The sequence below is a fragment of the Nestor notabilis genome, unplaced genomic scaffold, assembly GCF_000696875.1.
Source record: "Nestor notabilis isolate BGI_N333 unplaced genomic scaffold, ASM69687v1 scaffold5303, whole genome shotgun sequence".
In the NCBI taxonomy this organism is placed as follows: Eukaryota; Metazoa; Chordata; class Aves; order Psittaciformes; family Psittacidae; genus Nestor; species Nestor notabilis.
Window position 1 is genome coordinate 22,635 of NW_009922256.1, and position 19,976 is coordinate 42,610.

Here is a 19,976-nt window from a genome sequence, read left to right on the forward strand (position 1 = left end):
ACTCCTAATTCTGCCTTCCAAAACTATGAGTTTCTACATAAATACTGCAATATACTTATTACCTCTGCTCCAGTCTGAGTCCAATATTTGAACATGATTTTGTTTTGAGAAATTGCAGTGTTTTGCAGAAATCCCAGTAGCAAACATGCAGGTTGAGCAATTCAGTACGAATTTTGGTTTTTAGGCATTATTTCTCCATTTAGTAGTTCCAGTACATAAATTTCATTACTGAATGTTACTAACTGAAAGTAATTCTTTCATTCACATTTTAATAATAGTTCTTTCAGGCATGAATGTGGACCTGTGCTAAGGAGGATGTTTTCAATTAATTGTGCAGAGGAGTTGCGTTGTTTCTCAAAAGTAACACTTCAAAAAAAAAAAAAAAAAAAAAAAAAAGGAATTCTAAATGGACTATCACACATGGCCGACAGTGACTCCTCTATATCCTCTTTCTTCTTCCTGCCTAGTCCCCTCCTCCCCACAAGTCAAATTAAGGTGCTAAGACCAATAAGGTACCTGCAGAAATCAAAGGAAGCCAAACAAAACCACAGCAAATTGGCAAAGTAACTTGATACTCTGAAAGATGAACAAGAAAGACAAAGACCAGACCTTTAGAGCATCTGGTTATCTTCCCTGGCTGCACAGATGAATGGGCATCACAACGGTAAATCACTACTAAAAGGCTTTCTGTTAGAGGGATCACAGGATCCTCCTTTTATAATCAACATTTTCCAGTTCCATCATCCTTTTCTATCATCCAAATTGTTTACTTGCTTAAAATGACCAGAGGCAAAAAGAAAACAAATACAGCCTCATGCAAAGCTTTCATTACACAGTAGTAGAAGACTCCCTATAATGAGGGTTTCACAGCCAGCAATGTGGTCACGTTGAGGAGTATTTAATAAAACTGTCTACTCTTGTAAAATTCAAATAAGAATTTATTATTATTTTCACTTACTTTCAGGCTCAAAAGCTTGAAAATACCATTTCAAGGTGAAATTCTGATTGTTTTCTACAAGGTTTCGCGTAAAAGAAATTACTGTAATAAACATTCTCCATTCCACAATTTTAAGGAGACCTACACTTATTCAAGTTATTTTTTAAAAACTTAAGGCAATCAAAAAGAAAAATTGGCTGTAGTTCTCCAAAAGAGTTACAAATGAACATGAAAAGAGCTAACATTTTTTTTATAAAGTCCAATCTCATAAAACCCCAATGTTTACGCGTCACGTAGATATTAAGCACCAGCATGAATTCAACCGGGCAATAGCATGTGAAACCACACACCTACAGCCGCTCCCCACCGCGGTGCTCTCCCTGCGTGACTGGCAGGTCTGCTCCCGCACAGCGGCGAGATGCGGCTGCCCTCTGCTGTCTGTGAGTGCCACGCAGCACAGCTGGGATGCACACATCTGTCTCTTCCCCTTTCACTTCATACACTGCGTAACTTAACGTTTACCTGCAGATGCACAGTTTCAATAACCTTCTCGTGGGGCTGCTTTTCAGTGCTAAACAGAAACTGGGCCCTGCATACAGAGTATTACTGCCCAGTCCATCTGTCTGCTTTGCTAGCCTTAAACTACCTGTTCCAATTAAAACCTTGAAGCTTCAACTCCAGCCATAATTTTATCTTCCTGAGCCAAGAGCATTCTTCAGCTAAACTAAGTCCCCCACAATACCACTGGGTAGCACAATCTCAAGGATGTCCTGCTTCACCTGTATATTTCTCTTGTAGTTCTTCCCAGGAACTTCAAGAATATCACCTGTATCAAGCACAAGTATGGGGGATGAGTGGCAAAACAAATGGCATGTATTTTCTTTGTTTGTGTGTGTGTTGTACTTCTAAAAGCTTTACAAGGTCTAATCAGGAAAACATATTTACTTTTCATTTCCTTCAGAGTGTTGGGCCTAAGCTTGCCTTTTTTTTTTTTCTCCCTTCAATTTTACTCTTTCTTTAGAAGTAGAAAGATAAATCTTTAACTTCTCCACACGAAAGCAAAAATTCTCACATAGCTGTAACAGATGGCAACACTGCTTCTACGCCACCCTGCATTCACAGAATCCTCTTTGTAATTCATCTCCCCGCATGACCTTCCTGACAAACTTCCCAAAAATGTACAAAATCACAAGTAACATACATTTCCACATCCTTCCAGAACTCCTCGTTGCCTTTATGAACAAAGACAGGCAGAAAGGTTTCTTCTACCACCTTGCTCAAGAGAGCACAGTAGGAAACCTCATGACCCTAGCAAGCCAGCTGTGGCTGCCTGCCTTGACAAAATACTGTCACAGCCTAGACTGGGCTGTGGCAGTCACTAGCCATAGACTGGGAACAAATTTAACAACAACTAATTCTGATGAGTCACCTTCCACTTAGGATAGACACTGTTTCAAACCCATGACAGGCAATCTGGCTTAGGATGTCATTCAAGTGAAGTGTTTTGAGGTTTCACGTCTCAGAAAGCAAACAGGTAAAACCAGCATCTTCCTTCACATTCGCAGCAATAGACAGAAACAGGACAATAAAATAGGATTATCTTCTGGTTAGTTACAAGACACTACTTACTGATTGTAGAATCTACCACCAGCATCATGCATGCCTACACTTCCTTTACCCTGTCTTGATTCTTTAACCAGGAGTCATTCAAAAGCACCTTTAAGTAACACACTACACTTGCATTTCACAGTAATGAATCCCTCCTCCAGTACTGAACATTTCAACAGCTTAGATAAATGCCAAGTATTTAAAACTACTGTTCTAATCAGAAAAGTTCTCATTATACACCAACCTCATGTTCACCCATGCTGTAGACATTTCTGAACAAGTCAACAGGTCACGAATACACCATTAGCTAATGAGCAGATCAGGGCTGTTACATTGAGAGACAGTGACTCATTCACCACACAAATGAATTCTAAGTTGAACCATGGTAGCCCATGAACTGAAGAACATTGCCCAGTACAGAAGAGGGTTACTTTTTAATAATTAAAATGAATCATGCATGCATTTTTAAACCCTGCCTTAACAAGCAACACCAGTTAGTATAGAAATGCTTATGACCATTTGAAGTACAGAAGACACTCAACTGAGCCAAGTATTCCATAGTTTGCTTTAAAACTCATCTATTCTGTACTAGATTTACTGCATTTGAGAAGGCACAAAATCCAATGTCACAAACTGTATACAGATGGTAAAAGCCCCGTATGAAAGAAAGGATGGACAAACTGATCTACTGTATACAGTTCCTTGTATCTTTTGGCACAAGTGCATGCTGACAGAAATGCTGACAGCAATCTTTTTCATTTATCTGAAATGTTAAAACAAAACTTATGCAACTGCATGTGTCTGCCCCTTAAGACACTGTCCACTTCTATGACCCACTAACTTAGGCACTGCTTTCTGATTATAAGAATTTTTGTCAAATTTACATTTTTATGGAAAAGTGTCTGCATTAAGTTTTACTTCCAAAACCACCCTAAAAACAGTAATAAATCAATATGAAAACAAAAGACACCATGGTCTGAATGCCAATTTCTCCTCTATCTTTTGTAGTAATAGCTAACAACATAAAAACAGTGGCACTATTTTTGTTCCATTTGTAGCAATGTTCTGGGTAAACCAAACAATTAATCCTCTGCAATGGAGGGGCCTCCCACACACAAAGCCTTGCCAAATACATTGTTACAGTTCGGCTGCTGTTTTCCAGAAAAAGCATTTCAGTATAGCACATGTACCTTCTCTTTCTACATCAGCATTCACAAAATAAGTATTTCTTGAAGTGTAAAGAAACACAGTAATGAATATACATTAATAATACACAACCAAACAGCTCTGCTGTTTATAAAGTCTGGAGTCCAACTGTAAGAACACCCATTATTGGCAAGGTGCATCTATCGGATTAAATCCATTACTGAAATATGAATATGTTGCATATGCACGTCTTGCTGAGATGTAATCATACTGCTAGAGCTGTCCACAAAATATGGAATCTAATGATATTTTCCTCATTAAATGGAGGGCATTGTTAGTTTCATTCTATTAGGTAACATGATCACTCCCCTAATTAGCTGTATTGCAGAGCTAGAATACCAACCCATCAGTAAGGGTATTTTACTTAAGTTTTAATAAAAAGCTGGTATCACTCACACTAATCATCTCTTTAAGCTGTCACAGGTTTTTTGCCAGTAACTTAAACTCTGAGCTCTAAACAGCTTATAACAGCACAGAGCAATACCACCTCCCAAAAACAGAATTCAGGCCAAATTACTACCCAGTTGGGTTTCGGTTTTTGTTGTTGGTTTTTTTCCCTAGCAGCATTTCAGACAGCAATAAAATGAAATGCAGGTACAGGTCTTCCTTGTTCACTTTGTAAAAGTGGCACTCATGCAGGAGATTTTCAAAATTAAAGAAACAGGATTATAAAACCACAGAATTGACCCAGGGCCTTTGTCATACAGAATTCTTACAGTTAGAATCACAGAATGGTTTGGGTTGGAAAGGACCTTAAGAACATCTAGTTCCAACCCCCCTGCCTTTGGCAGTGACGCCTCACACTAAACCATGTTGCCCAAGGCTCTGTCCAACCTGGCCTTGAACACCGCCAGGGAGGGAAGCATTCACCACTTCTTTCTGCAACCTGTTCCACTGCCTCACCACCCTTACAGTAAAGAGCTTCTTCCTTATACCCAACCTGAACTTCCCCTATTTAAGTTTGAACCCATTGTAATTAATATCGTAGAGCAACAAGATTTCAAAACTGACTGCAGAATTCTGGATGCTGTTTCAAATTTCATCTACTCCAATATAGCAATTCTAATCACAAATGAAACAACTTAGCATTCAGTTCAAAACTAAAACTACTTCTACACATGTTAATACACATGTCTATTTAAACACTTGCTAAGATGTCATATAACAGTAGCATACAGAGCCCTGATTCAAGCGGAACAGGACAGGCTGCTTTACCATCACACCACCTATCAAGGCAAGGGCTGCAATCATGGCTCCCACACTGCTATCAATGATGAAAGTGCAGCCTTGGAACAGATGCCCACTTACCACACCACACTGAGCTCAGACCGTTCATCAAAGCCTTTTCTACAGTTCTTCACCAGCAATGTTGTCACAAGTGAGTAGTCACATTAACGGAATCCAGAATAGCCAGTAAGTAGTTGCATGGTGTAACACTCATTTCTGTGGATCAGTACTGGTATATACTTAAGCAGGTTCTGCACAGGAAGAGGCAAGACATGGTCCTCTCGTGCAAGTCAATTCCAGAAGTGAGTCAGTGTTATCATTAATTACTAGGACAGGGCCAGGAAGACGAGCGTAATTTCAAAATCAGCAGAATTAAAAACAAATAAAGAAACACTGGGACAGGGAGAAGACATACACAAAGATGTAGTTTAAAACTGATATTAAACAGTATTTTAAATATACAATGTAGGTGTTACTTAATTATTAAACTGGGTTTTAAAACAGGACATATCTCTACAGCATCAAGTGTCTTCCTCACACATACAAGACCATGTGCACTTGCTTTCAGGATTTCACAAACAGACCTGAACTCATATTTAGTCAAAACAGTTGCTAAGTATAAGCAGTAAAGGCAGAAGCAAAACATGAGAACACTGTGTCAAAAGAATTTATAGTTAAAACTAAACTGAAGCTGGAGTTCTGGGCAACAAGGCAAAGTAATTATACATGTGGTAAATGCAAGAAAAATGAAATTACTGCAGGGCAGATCTGACACCTGTGCAAGCAGTGGTGCTACACATCGTTAATTACAGGCATTTCACACCAAGCGCTACACAAGATAATTTAAGCAGCAATGACACCAGCTCCTTCCCATCTCTTGCCTTCGTGACATTCTTTTTTCCATTACAGGGGTTACTTCTTCCATGAGTGACCTCTTAGACATCTTACATGTTAATGTTTGAGCAAACAAACTCTACTTACACAAGCTTTTTTAAATATTCCCCTGAAGTTTTAATATTAACATACATTTATATTTTATAGCATCTTAAAACAGCAGCTACATGCAAAGCTGTAACAAGTGAATTAAATTCTAAATTCCTATGTTAATATTGTGCGCTTTTAAAAAAGAAATAATTTAGAATTTTCGCTAGCTAAGACGTAAATATTGTTTCCATTTATGCTGTAATTAAAAGATCCACTAATTTGCTTCTAGCACTATACAGAGTTTTGATCTCTTAAGAATCACACCTCTTACAAATTAGAAAGACTTTTCCAAAAATTCAGTCAGAAAACTATTTCTGGTGGCGTATGGGAGACTACTCTGCACTCATTTTGCAATTCCAAATGCTATATTACCTAAAGAGGGAAGTATACATACAAGCATGTATGAGTTAACATGCAGTCCCTAAAGCTGATCTGAAGACACAGCTAGGAGACGAATCTCATGAGGCACATGCTTTATCAGAAACCTAGCTGGTACTAGAACATGGCTAAATCACTCCTGTATGGCCCAAGATGTAAACAGAAAAGCAACCATAATTTTTCCCCCAGGTACTTTTTTCTGTGGGCATTGCTGCCATCACATGGCTAAACAGCTGAACTACTCCTACCCTTCCTCTGCACCTTGCAGATGCTAACCAGCTCAGCATGCTACCCCTTCTATAAGCCCTCTCATTCCAGCTTTCTACTCCAGCCTCCCACAAAGTCCCATCATTGCCACTGATTTCCCAAATTACTTCCATCTAAAATAAGATAAGAAAGAACTGAAAGCATTCAGATCTTGCTGACATTCTCTCCCAAGTACGAGCCACCAGCTGTAAGGAGCATTTCAGTGCTGTAGGATTATGCCAAGCCGATATTCACAAACAGAAAAGAAAATCTTACAAGTGCCAGTCCAGGTAACTGAAGCCTAATTCATGTGCCAACAAAGGCTGAAATAGTTCCTTTTGTGATTTATACAAGTGCCAAAAGGATCAAAGAAATACCAGCATATGCCACAGCTATGGGTTTCACTCCATCTCCTGTGGGATAAGGCTGCAGTGGTCCGACTAACTCAGCAGCACTCTTTCAGAGTTTGGACCTGACTTCCATGCATTTGGCCATCACATTTGAAATAATCCAAAGAACCAGGCAGTTGTCAGTAAATACTGTATATCATATCTTCATGCTTTCTCTAGGTGATCAATGAAGACATGAACCTATAGGCTCACGTATCAATTTTTATTTGCACAACCTTTCCCCCATAGCTTTCTAAATGAGAGTGGGGAAAAAAAACCACATATCATGTACGATGACAAATACCATGTATCATCTGGCAAGGCCAGAAAGGAAGTCAAAATGCCCCAGGGCTTCCTGGAGAAAGCTAGGCTGCAGAAACCACCAATTCAACAGTCACTATCTCTGAAGGACTGCCTAAGAGAACATCTCAATCAGTGAAGTAAAATGTAAGGCAACTGATGAGTTGCTTTCTCTTGCATATCAATCAAGAAAAAATAAAAGATGTGAGTACACTCACCTTTTTTGCTCTTTGTGCTATATTAGGCGTTCTAGTGAGCAGCTTTTCAATCAGGTATTCTCTATTCTGCAAAACCAACATTTGGTAAGTTAAAAATCAATACAAGGCAAGAAGAAATTTCATGTAGATTTTAAGGCAGAGCAAAATTTACTCATAGGGTTAAACGCTTTACCTTGGCTTTCTGGAAAAATTTGCATTTTAAAAGTTCTGCTGCTGTGGGCCTGAAAGATCAATAATAAATTAGAACAGAAAACAAAGACCCCTCTCAGTGAATACAGTACAAGACGTTAGTTAAATGGTACGTCTCTAATACTTTTGAATTAGTACTGTATGAATGGGGAATGAATGACAAATAGCTACTGAATTAATTCACACGCACTCACTTACCACATAGGAAAAAATAAGCCTCTCTACGGCAAAAATACAAAAAAATAAAAATCAGTCTCTAAGTTATCAATTTCCCCCCTTTTTCTTTCAACAGAAACGCATTTTATCCTTAAAACAAAATAAAAAATAATCAGGTATTATGTTCTTCCCCAAGTAGGCTCTATGGATGCAACTGACCTTTGCTCCACAGCAATAAAAGAATAATTACATTTTCCGAACATTAGCATCAGTATCTGATACCAGCATTCTTTTATACTTTGTTGACGTCAGCAGGCATTCACAAAAAACTACACTGACACTATTAACATGATGCATAAACCAAACAGAAAGTCATCAGGAGCATGTTCCTCCCAAGTGGACAAATAAAAATCAAAGCAGCAGTTGTAAGGTCAAAACCCAGACATTTCATTTTTACTTGCAGTTCTGCTCAAGTTTCTTCCTATCATTGTCAAATTTAGATTTTTGACATTTTCAACAGATAACCACAATCTCACAGCTACCAAAGTGATTCAAACAGCAGGATTTGTCTCTCCTAGCTTCAGGGATCTAAAAAGCTACTTATCTAGCCAAAGCCAGACTCCAATACTGAAGCTGACTCTGAAGAGAAAGTGAAGCGTCTCCCAAGATGAAATAAAATCCTCCAGGCTCTTTTCATCCTTTTCATTAGGAGCCCATACCACCATCCAAGACTAATTTTGACACAGCTAAATTTAGGGAAACCAAAATCTCCAGGAGTCATTATTTCTAAATGCACAGAAGTAACATCTGCTATAGTTTTCAGTTTGAATTAGAGCAAGAGACTGGATATAGCACAAATTAGATAAGACAGTGAAAAGCTGAAATTTGGAAAATTTTGGGCTCAAGAGAAAAAAGAAAAAAATCTGAACTAGCTTATTTCTCCGAGGACATATCTGAAGAGCAAGTGAAGTATTAAGTAGTGTTAAGTATGTACATATCAGCTCACTCCCACTAGAAATAATGAAACTCCTGACACTAACTAAAATTATCCAATTTAGAAACAGATAGTAGTTCCATACAGCATGTATTTCTTTCCTCCTCCAAAGCACCAAACTCTGCAGTAAAAGAGTTATTATTAGTGGTACTGTGGAACCAGTACCATGAGGCTTAGCAGTAATTCACATATAAATCTTGGATGAGCAAAAAGGGGAGCATTTAAAACAAAAAAAAATAAAAATATATGAATCACCTTCTGTGTCAAAATTTTAAAATTCTATTTCAAATTAACTCTTAACTTCAAGACAAGTTTCAGTGATCCAGTACCATCACATCTCACAACAGGGATATGCACAGTTAAGAGCTTGATTCTTAGTAAAGTATTATTCAAACTAGTGTTTTCCATTCCGCTACCATTAATTATGTCAGACACTTCTGAACTGGTCTGGACATGCTTTCTGGGCCTGTTTTCCACACAGGCCGTGGCAATGAATTGCAGCTGAGGACTGTAAGCAGCATCCTTGGCACTGGAGAGAAACACCTATGCAGATCCCAAAAAGAAAAACATCATGGTCTGAAACAACAGTGCAAAGCCAGTCCCCAAATTTGCCACAAAGAACAGGCACTTCTTCCACAATAGACACATCTATGGAGGTATCTCCATGCAAAATTAAATCCTAGGTTGGGAGAAACAAAAAAAAAAAAAAAAAAAAAAAAGAGAGCAATGATCCCACAATATAAGGACACTCACTCCTCAGTTAGAGTAACTGGCACACAGATCTAATCACCTGTCTGGTCTAATTGTTCAATTCAAGGCAACCCCGAGTATGAAGATATTGCACATGTTTAAATATCAGTGTAATAAATTAGCATAATTAGTTTAAACACTAATGTTTCAACACTGATGTGATAACTACAGATCAAATAACTCAGCACTATGTATTCAAGGAGAGAAGGAAAACCCATTTTAACTCTCAACTTCTCATGTTTGCACACCAATTTAATCTTACCCTGAAACTTCCTGGACACTGGAAACTAAAAGCAGCTTGATTATCTGGCACACGTTTCATCCTCATCTGTAAGCAACCAAACTACAGTGCTAAGCTTAAGACGTTGCTACTAAGACCACCAATTGTAAGAGGTTTGGGAATCTGAAACTATACACAAATGACCCTTCAGTGAAAAAAAAAAGAATGTGAAAGATTTCAAGGATAAAGAAGCTGCCACACAATCTTTTTCTTAATTATCCTTGTTCTCTAGTATTGCTGCTGTCACCTTTTTGACTTGACTCCCTACAACATCATCCCGGACTTAAGCTAGCGTAACATCAATAAAGATAAGTACCCACCATAAAAGACCCACACTCAATCAGTATTGTTCTCTCAGAACAATCTCTTTTCACAGAAATACCAGCTCTGAAACTCTTCCAAAAAGTGATACATTAAATACCCTTAGGAAATAATGTTAATTAGAATGTGCTTGCTCCAATTCTTCAGCAAAAGAAACCTACAACAATGGGTCTGCATAAAAATGAATAAAGGATAAATAAATTAATTGTTCTTGGAACTTGGGATCTCAGCAATGGTTTTGAAACAGCTGTTTAATAATTTCATCATCTTGGCTATTCCATTCACAAAACACAGCAAGAACAAATCATAAAGATACTATGACATGCAATTGACTACATAAACATGAGGAAAACTCTACATGACCTTAGAGCCTCTAACTTTACAGTAAAAAAAAAAAAATATGCCTCTTAATAAGTAATTTCTCTGGAAATATCCAAGTCACTAAGCTTATGTCACAAAATATGAAAAATCAACATGAAGTTATTTATTTATTTCTTTTAAAGACTAAGAAACTGATATGCTTGGTTACTAAGGGTTCTGTCTGATCAATCTTGTCAAGTCTTGTTAGACTTATGCACAATATCAAGATTTATATCTTTCCTCAGATTAGAATTAACATGTAGAGTGAGGACCTTTTGTTTGATCAGAGTTTGATTCAACAGTATAATAAAGTAGGTTAACCACCCAGAAGAAGAAAACCTGAACAACAATTAAGAGGCAATTTCTTCTCCCCAGATGAAGATGACTGAAGGCTGCTATTTACAAAATTCAAGTCATACACTTAAACATAATGTTTAAGCACTGGAAACTTAAGTAGCCTATATATTTAAACAAATAATAATAATTCCACTGTACATGGCAATAATGACCTACCTTTTGGAAGGATCTTTTTGAAGGCATAATGAAATTAGTTTTCTAAAGGATTTGCCATACTTTTTCGTCATCTCCTTGTCCTCTACACCTGTTTCTAAAGTGGGAGGGTCATTTTGGAGCGTCAGCATTAGCACCTACAGTAAACCCAAAGAAGAGGTACTGTAAACAAAATCAAATCCAAGCATGTGGAAATTAAAGGAGAATAAATATTCCACAGAATACGTATCTTTAGGTATCTTGAGTTGCTATTGAAAATGAAGTAGTAGTAACTATCTAGCAGAATTAATAATACAGCTAACAGCATTAAGAATACAAAGTGATTGTTACTTTCATAGGAGGGTATTTGTGATAAGGTGCTGCTCCTGTGGCTAATTCAATGGCTGTTATCCCAAAACTCCACATATCAGCCTTGAAGTCGTAACCTCGCACCTGGAATAGAACAAGAAAGAAAAAACAAGGCAGTGGTATCTCAAGTTCCAGAAATTAAAGATTGAAAGTTTTGGGTTTTTATAGCATTAGCAATACCTGCTCCATTACTTCAGGGGCCATCCAACATGGAGTACCAACAAATGTTTTCCTTACTTTGTTACGAGTAACGTCACCTCCTGTTGCTAAAAATGCACTAACACCAAAATCTGGGAAGGGGAGAAAAAAGTCAAAATCTGTTAAACTACAAACAAGAAAGCAAAAATTAGAAATTAAGTCAATTCATAAAGGTCTACTGATAGTAACTCTCCATTGCAGAGCTTACCTTCATTTCATGACACACTATTGTTGAAATGATAAGGAATAGATGGTATAGTTTTGTGTGGAAGATCTGCACTAGGACACCAGCAAGTTTAACCTCCTAATATGTCTTGCTGAATAAAGTTACAAAGGACTCCAGTACATCTGTCATCTAAGGTTTTCAAATGTGCACTTTGAGCCAAGATGTGAATGGTTTGCATCTGCTTTTCTTAAAAAATAAGGAGCTACTTCAGTAAAGCTATTAAATTTGAAAGCATTTTGAACAAGAGGGAATACTATATATAATTTTAATACTCATGGAGATTTTATGAATCAAAAATAACCAGCAAAGTGATCAACAACATATATTTAATATTAGATGATGACATAGTTTTTTCCAAATTCCAAAATATAAAAAAGAAAAAAAAAAAAAGTGGTCTGTTAACCTGATACTATGTCAGTAACAGCTGTATGAGAGAGACAGCAGAAATACTGTCACTTTGACTAGAGCAATATCAAGAGTATTTCAGTTACACTGAAATCAAGTAGTTTACTATAGATCTAATTCAATTTTTATTTTCCTATTTTTGTTGGGAATTAAAAAAAAAAAAAACCAAAACACAAAAAAGGAAGAAAAGCCCAACTAAACCAACAGTAACTACAGAAAATGTAGTTTTATTGCTTTCCACTAAACAACCATTACGCATCACAGACTCAAATTCTGGACCTCTTCTACATCACTAAAACACAAAGAAATACAGTAGCCAAGTAAGAAGTAAGCTTCAAGCAACATTCTTTAATTTTTCCTGCAGCTTGCCTGATAAATAAAAAACCCTGTTTTTTCTCCCCAAAATCTGTAGGTTACAGAATAGACAGGTTTGCACATATTTCTGAAAAGCATGAACAGCTTCAGAAACACCTGCTTCAAAGTTTTAATGCCCTAAAAATCAACACTGATATTAGTGACAGTTTCCTGAATAGGAACTATTCTATGTAAGGAACAGCTGAATGGCCAGAAATCAAAACTAAACAAAGTAGATCTTTTACAGGTCCTTTCAGGAACTGAGACACACAACTAAAATCCTGACTTAACCTTTGCTCCCCTACTGCTGTTTTTCCCTGTTAAGATAACACTGATTTTGAAAACGACAACAAACCACAAATATAAATGGGTGAGGGAGGATACAAAAAAAAAAAAAAAAAAAGCCAAAAGCTAAATAAATTCTCTTTTTGCATAAGCTTCAAAATGAAGTATTGTAACACCTGAGCAAGACGAGTATTTATTTAAGTCAAGTGAACATTTCACTATAATACTAGTCAAACACTGCTGTATGTTTATAGACAGAAAGAACACTTTGATAGCTACTCAGTAAAAACAAGACTTTAATTTCCCTTCCCAGGCACAGCTTTCGCAAATACTGGTTATTTAAGAAAAGACATGACCTACAGTGGCAAGCTTCCTATCACACAGGAGACAAAGTATTATTACTGAGAACAAGTCGCATAAAGAAAGGAAAGGGAAATTTATTACAAGGAAAGAGCTGAACAATTCAACAGTGTTAGGCACTAAAAATCATAACTAATACCAAAGGAAAACCAAACTTAATGAAGAGCCCTGACTTAACTGTATTAGTAAAGCATTCTGAAATTAAATAGAGCTGCCCGAATAAGCATAGCTTACAAATTATTTATTGCCTAACATCATCTTCACCTCAACCAGGGCAGGGCACTTGGCCAAGCCTCAGCCAAGCCAACAATCCAGAGTTAGTGTTAGTGTTAGGTTGAGAGAGAGATGAAGCCTATGGCCGCCAAGGGAGCTGGGCTGCAAAGAGACCACTAATGGAAGATACAGGCTGCAAAAACATTTTGAACCCAACAGCTTCTTCACGTCAGCCAGGGCTGGGGTTCTTGGCCAAACCTCAGCCAAAACCAACCTCTAGGGATCAGGCCTGGGAGAAAGACAAAGCCACTGCGTGTACGGCAGGGAAGCTGCAAAGCAGTTGCTGCAGGAAGGCACAGGCTGCAAAAATATTTCATCCTAACTTTCTCACCTTGACAATGGCAGTAGACTTTAGCCTAAGGCTCAGCCAAAGCCACGTGTAGGGTTATGGTTAACATTGGGAAATAAAGCACCAGGTTCCTGTGAGAATGCAGCTGGCCAAGGAAAACTTGGGCTGCCAAACAGAAAGATACATCTTTCTCCTCCATCTGGCTTAAGTATCTGAGACACAGGCTCTGCTTATTTTTTAACAGATATTTTCCAAACATTTCTGTGGGTATGGATTACCCCAGGAATTAATACCCTGAGAACCACTGATGCAACGGGTAAGTTCACACAGCCACTTATGCACAAAACCAAAGAGAAAGATCTTCAGCCAAGATTCCTAAAAACGCCTTTTTTTTTTCTTTTTTTTTTTTTTTTTATTTTTGACAAGTTTTATTGAAACTGTCATTTCTTGTATGGACTAAATACATCATACAGCCCATACATTCTACACGTTCCACCAGTCGCTGTGTATGACTGCTCTTTGCTATATGCTCCTTACCTCTTCTTCCCTATCTATTCCTTTACTGGTTTGGTATTTTGACCTTGGAAGGCAGAAACCCTGACGAAGTACCAGTTGCCTTGTTTGCCCAACACCAGATGTTACAAACCCAATAGCAGAATGTTGGAGCTGAGAAGCTGCAGTGACTATCTAACATTAAATTCGTGAAAAAGACAAAAGTTTCCTGCTCTGTACAGAGGAATTTTGTACTTCAAAAAAAACAACCTCCCCAGTTTAAACAAAAATGTGTATTTTCCTCTTTCCCACCAAAGACTGAGCAGATCTTCTGTGCAGAGCCTCCAAGGTACAATGGGAGATCTCTGCAGGGCTACTCCAATTCTTTGAAGAATCTATACTCTTCTATATCTACGCAAAGTCTTTTGTCAGAGAAACACTGGGTTAAGTTTCATTTGTGAGACACAGCCCCTTAGAAGCCAGAAATGCTAATGGGTAACTCTGTCCTCAAATACTACACCACATATATATTAGCAGTGTGTGCTATGGATACATCTTTTCATTATAGAAGCTCGGGGTAGAGAAGAAAAAGCAGCCAAAAGAATGTAAGTTCTTCTAGTGCATAAAAAGAAGCAAAATTATGAGGTACCTGTTCCCCAAAGATGAAAGGAGATTTTACTGTGTCATGGCAAAAAATGTCAAGAGGATGAATTTTAGCCTCTTTGACATTCAAAATTGGTTGTCAGTTAATCTGCAATGTTCAGATTAACTGAACGAGAACAGCCCAGCCCAGCCCAACAAAGAAAGAAGTTTGACACTGCTGCACTTTTCACCTGAACATCAGAAACAACCTGACATTGAAATAATACATCACAGAAAGATACATCCCACGTACCTATCCAGCCACTGAACTTCCTCAGTGCCACATGCACTGGAATGCCCTAGCAGCACAATTAAAGCCTTACTTACTTAGATGCCTAGAGAAAAAAGGAGGAAAAGGTCAAGAATACAAGCCCTGGAGTTGAACTAGAAAGGGATGTGAAGCTGTTGTTTGAATGTTATCAGATTACTGGAAAAGCAGATTTGATTATGTGTGAAAGTAATAATCTAAAGTCAACAGCTTTATTTCAGATGACTCATGAGATTTTATCTTCCAACTTTTCAGTTACTATTTTTAATGAAGTTGGTTGTTTGGACATCTATTCCTTTACAACATGAGAAGATCTAATTAATACGTGAATAATAAAGACCTAGAATCTCAGCAGTTGCCCAGAGTGCTATGCAAAGTGAAGACAACTGTGAGGTAAAATCACGTGAATAAATAAACATTAAGTATCTTATTAAAATTCAAGTCTGTAAAATTGACCACCTACTTAAAAAGCCTTGAACCCAAAACGGAAGACTTAGAACTGCTCCAATTAGTAAACAGTTCACCTGCCAGCCAATCTTTGCCCATCAGTTCCATAGATTTGAGACACTGGTATATTAAAGCCTTTAAAATATACCTTTACACAGTACGTTGAAAGCCTTATTCATATAAGAAAAGAACTTCTGGCTATAGCCATTTTTATTATTGAGGGCTACTAAACAAAGCTCTCATTGCTTGGTCATGAACTATGAACTGTGAAAGGCCTGAGAGTATGCTGGGAGACAGAGCAGGTATCACCATCTGCTCACTCTATTTTCCACGTATCTGATACTAACTTGACAGGTGGGATGTGGGTTCTTGCTCAGAACGTAAGCTCTTATGAAGACCAAACAATTTGATTCTTACAAACTACCACTCAAGAAGCATATGGATACTTTCAGAAGATATTTAAGATGCTAAACTGTATCAAACCAATACCATTACAAGACAAATGGTAGAAATGCCTAAAATAATTATGCAGTGAAATATCTCAGTGACAAGTTATAGCCAACATCCTCATGAATGGCAGTACATACAGATTTTCGAATCCCCAAGAACTACTAAAATTACTTGCAGAAATAAATAAAACAAACTTGAACAGAAATATGAGTTGCTACCATCTGCATGCTGTTTAAGGTACACAGGTTTCAAAAGGAAACATTAAGATGACATTAAAATTTTCCCAATGTATTTGATAGAACACAGAAGAATATTGAATAACCTCTAAATCATGTATCAGTGATCAAGAACCCTGAAATCTGAAACTGGATAACTGCAGCTACAGCACTTCAGAATGAATAGTTAGAAGCCAACAGAAAAACTTGCACCTTTTGCTCCTAATCCAGCTGCTATTACCTTTTCCTTTTATTTAGCCATTATTCTGCCACCACCATTACCTGCTATTTGTACAGAGCCATCTTCACCCAGAAGAATGTTGCCAGCCTTCAAATCTCTAGAATGTACAAACAAGAGGTTGGTATGAAAGTACATATGTGCACATTTTCATAAATAAATAAACACTGCACACTAGTTTCACATGATAGCATTTTAAATTTTAAAAGACAGAAACAGAGACTGAAGTATAAAAATGTAATTGATTTACAGTAAAACAGAGTGCAGAACTCAAACTCTCATGAAGTCTCTCTCTGTATAAAAGACCCAAATTCAGCTTTGGCATAAAATAAGAAGAATTCAGGGACAGATTTTGAGAACAGAAATATTTAGGTCCAAAGTCTATTTTACCACCTTCTACAAATGTAATCTCAGAAACCGAGAGCTTTCAGAGCTTTAAAGCAAGAATTAAAGCTTTTTCACATCCAACTGCACCACTAATGGAAAGTTGGAAAAAGTTCTCCTCTTTGACCTCTTCAGAGAAGGTACCCATTTTCAAGGAAGGTAAACATACTGTAGATTTCTACCCAATAAAACTATGAAAAGCTCAGGAATAGCAATAACACTTTGTCATAGGTTACCGGACATTGAATCTGTCAAAAATTCAGTCTGTGCTTAACACTCAACTATATCCATTTTAACACATCATTGACACAAGAAGAAAACTTACTGGGTGGGGGTTTTTTGTTGGTTTTCTTTGTTGTTGTTGTTGGGTTTTGGTTTAGGGTTATTTTTACAGAAATGTGCATCCCATTCTTAACGCACAGGATAAACCTTTCATGCAGAACACATCATAAACATTAAGAATTTGAGCAAATCAGTCTTTCTAAAGTTCACTGAAAATTATTAACACATTCCTACTGAAAGGTAACATAACCTGTCTCCCTACACATAAAAAAGAATGCATTGAAATAACAGAACAAAATCCCTGAACAATTTTGCAAACATCTCCAACTGGCAAATACCACTGGATACAGCGTCCCCTGAACTACCACAGCTTTCACCCACAACATACATGGGAAAAGAAAAGCACACTGTATTGTCTTGAACAGGACTTCTACGGTACTGTGCAGTTTAGAAATTACATGTTACAAAAAAGGAGAAATCTCAGGTGTGACAAACAGATGCTCTCTCTTTTTTAAGGTCCTCTAAGAACACACAAGGGGAATTCTGAAATCCAACCTCAAAGGGTCCTGTTATCCTTAAAAGCTAATGAATGTTTCTTTTGCAACAATAACAGCATAACAGAAGACTACAAATTAAGGTTTGAGGCAGATCTTTGGCATACCAGACCAGAAATCAAGATAATTGTTCTTTATTTTTCCATTTATCTCAATTTTCTTTCTGCAAGAGGAGGAAATAGTTCTTGATTTACATCAGAGGCAGTTCATTTATAAGATAAGACATAAGAAGTACACATAAAGAACAATTACCCTGCTACATCTGCACTACCTCCATTCTCAGAGTTCTGTCTGCAGCAAATCTGGTTCTTATTTAAAAGATTCCCTTGTAAAAGGCTAGTGCGTGGAACAGGCAAAAAGCCTGTTGCAGAAACCTTCCTTAAAAGGCAAATTCACCTCCATAAAATTAATTAGGGAGGTCAGAGTACAGTCATTCCAACATCTAAACACTGGAAGCAACCTGTGGTTTGCTACAGCAGATACGTATAAAACCACCCCAGGGGATCTGCACAATTTACACTGAGGAAGTCAACAGAGATAGAATACATAGAAGAGAACAATCACTAGATGCATAAACACCAAGATGCAGTTCCATAGTATCAATACCGGCTTCACATGTGGTCATGAAGAGAGGTCTGTAGAGCTATAACAGACATTACTGATTACCAGGAAAAAATAAGTTTCACATTATACAGCAGTGCCCGAGTGCCCAAGGTTACAGGTTTACTGTGCAACAAAATAAGCAAGTCACAGACTGTACCGCATAAACTAGATTCAGATTAGATTATCTGGAGTACCAGCAGGCACAAGAGCATAGACCACAGTCCTGGCATACTTAGTATAGCACAGACCTATCCTAACTGTAAGAGAGACAAAGTAAAGACCAGGCAAGTACTAAGTATTGGTGACAAACTGCAGTCAAGATCACAGCATTTGCCTGAGCTTTATCATTTGGTAATTACTGATGGCATTTACAGTATGTGAAAGGAACTATACCATTTGTTTAGCCAAGCAACTGCAGCTGATGAGTATCAACAAATGATACACACAACTTTGAAAATGCTTTTCACTGTGTATATGATCCCACCTGTGAATTTGCCCATTCCTGTGTAGATAGTCTAAGCCCTCCAAAACTTCCTTCAGAATTGTTGCTATTATAGGTTCTTCAAGGACACCATTTTTGTGCTCGCCTCGGTTCACAATATACTTTATTATATCAAGCATTGAACCTACATTGGAGAACCAGAAAAAAGCATATATATAAAATTGTCAAATTCTTGAGAAAGCTATATTTCTTCATTCTTTTGATGCTACTGCAATTTATATCTTTGCATGTAAGCTCTCAGAATAAAGCACACCACTACCTTCAAACAAGAAAGCACTGGTTTTGCCAAGAATACTTTAACACGCAATGATCCATTAGAAAGATCTAACAGCTTGCTAAGCTAGCATTTATTAAAAATTCTGGAGTATCCCACATTTAAACACACACAGCAAAGGTTTTGGTTTATTATCCTGCTTAGATTATGGTTCATGTGTCCACATGCAAGACATGCAAGACTGGAAGGAGGTATTCTCTGCAAGCAAATGATGACAACATTCCTAGTGACACCCAGTTTGACACTGAACTTCAGTTATTAGAAATCTCAAGTAATCTAATAGCAACATCTTCTTTTTATCCAAGCATTTTTCAACAGCTCACAGTAAGCTCCTGTCATTAATCACTGTTTTCTCTCAAGGTCTATGCTTGCTTTTGATGAACTGAACAATTCAATCATATATGACGTAAGAAGCGCATCATTTTATGAGCACATCCCATCCTTGCTTTTTAACATGATGGTGCAGTAGTCTGCTGCCATCAAGACTAATCTTGAGCATCGTGTAACAACCAAGACCACCACATCTTATGTTGGAACCTTGCTTTTCTAAGCTGCAAGCACATTCAGTTCATCCCCTTTCTCCTCTTCAAGAGACAAGTAAGATTTTTATACCATTAATCATCATCATAAAAACTGTAATGAGTGTTCGGTTAGTTTGAGCAATAAATAGGACGCAACATGTATAATGCCTGTCCTGGGAAGAATCATACTTGAATAAAGAATGAGAAACACTTATGAAAACAGAAATAGTATTTCTACAAAAATAGAGTGGATTCTAGAGAAACATAAAAAAAGGCCACACTGACAGAAATTACTTAATTCTCATTCATTTTC

General features: G+C 37.4%; 1 protein-coding gene across 1 annotated transcript in view; it reads right to left on the reverse strand.

Annotated features, from left to right (window-relative positions):
• LOC104403404 (STE20/SPS1-related proline-alanine-rich protein kinase) overlaps window positions 1–19,976 on the reverse strand; it is a gene marked incomplete at its 3' end in the record, with an annotated part of 41,750 nt that overhangs the window by 14,168 nt on the left and 7,606 nt on the right. The window contains exons 4-10 of the mRNA XM_010011524.1: window positions 18,851–18,992; window positions 16,588–16,643; window positions 11,582–11,691; window positions 11,384–11,485; window positions 11,057–11,190; window positions 7,666–7,714; window positions 7,494–7,559 (exon numbers count right to left, since the gene is read on the reverse strand). Coding sequence (XP_010009826.1) covers window positions 7,494–7,559; window positions 7,666–7,714; window positions 11,057–11,190; window positions 11,384–11,485; window positions 11,582–11,691; window positions 16,588–16,643; window positions 18,851–18,992 — 659 coding nt within the window. The remainder of the gene's footprint in view (window positions 1–7,493; window positions 7,560–7,665; window positions 7,715–11,056; window positions 11,191–11,383; window positions 11,486–11,581; window positions 11,692–16,587; window positions 16,644–18,850; window positions 18,993–19,976) is intronic.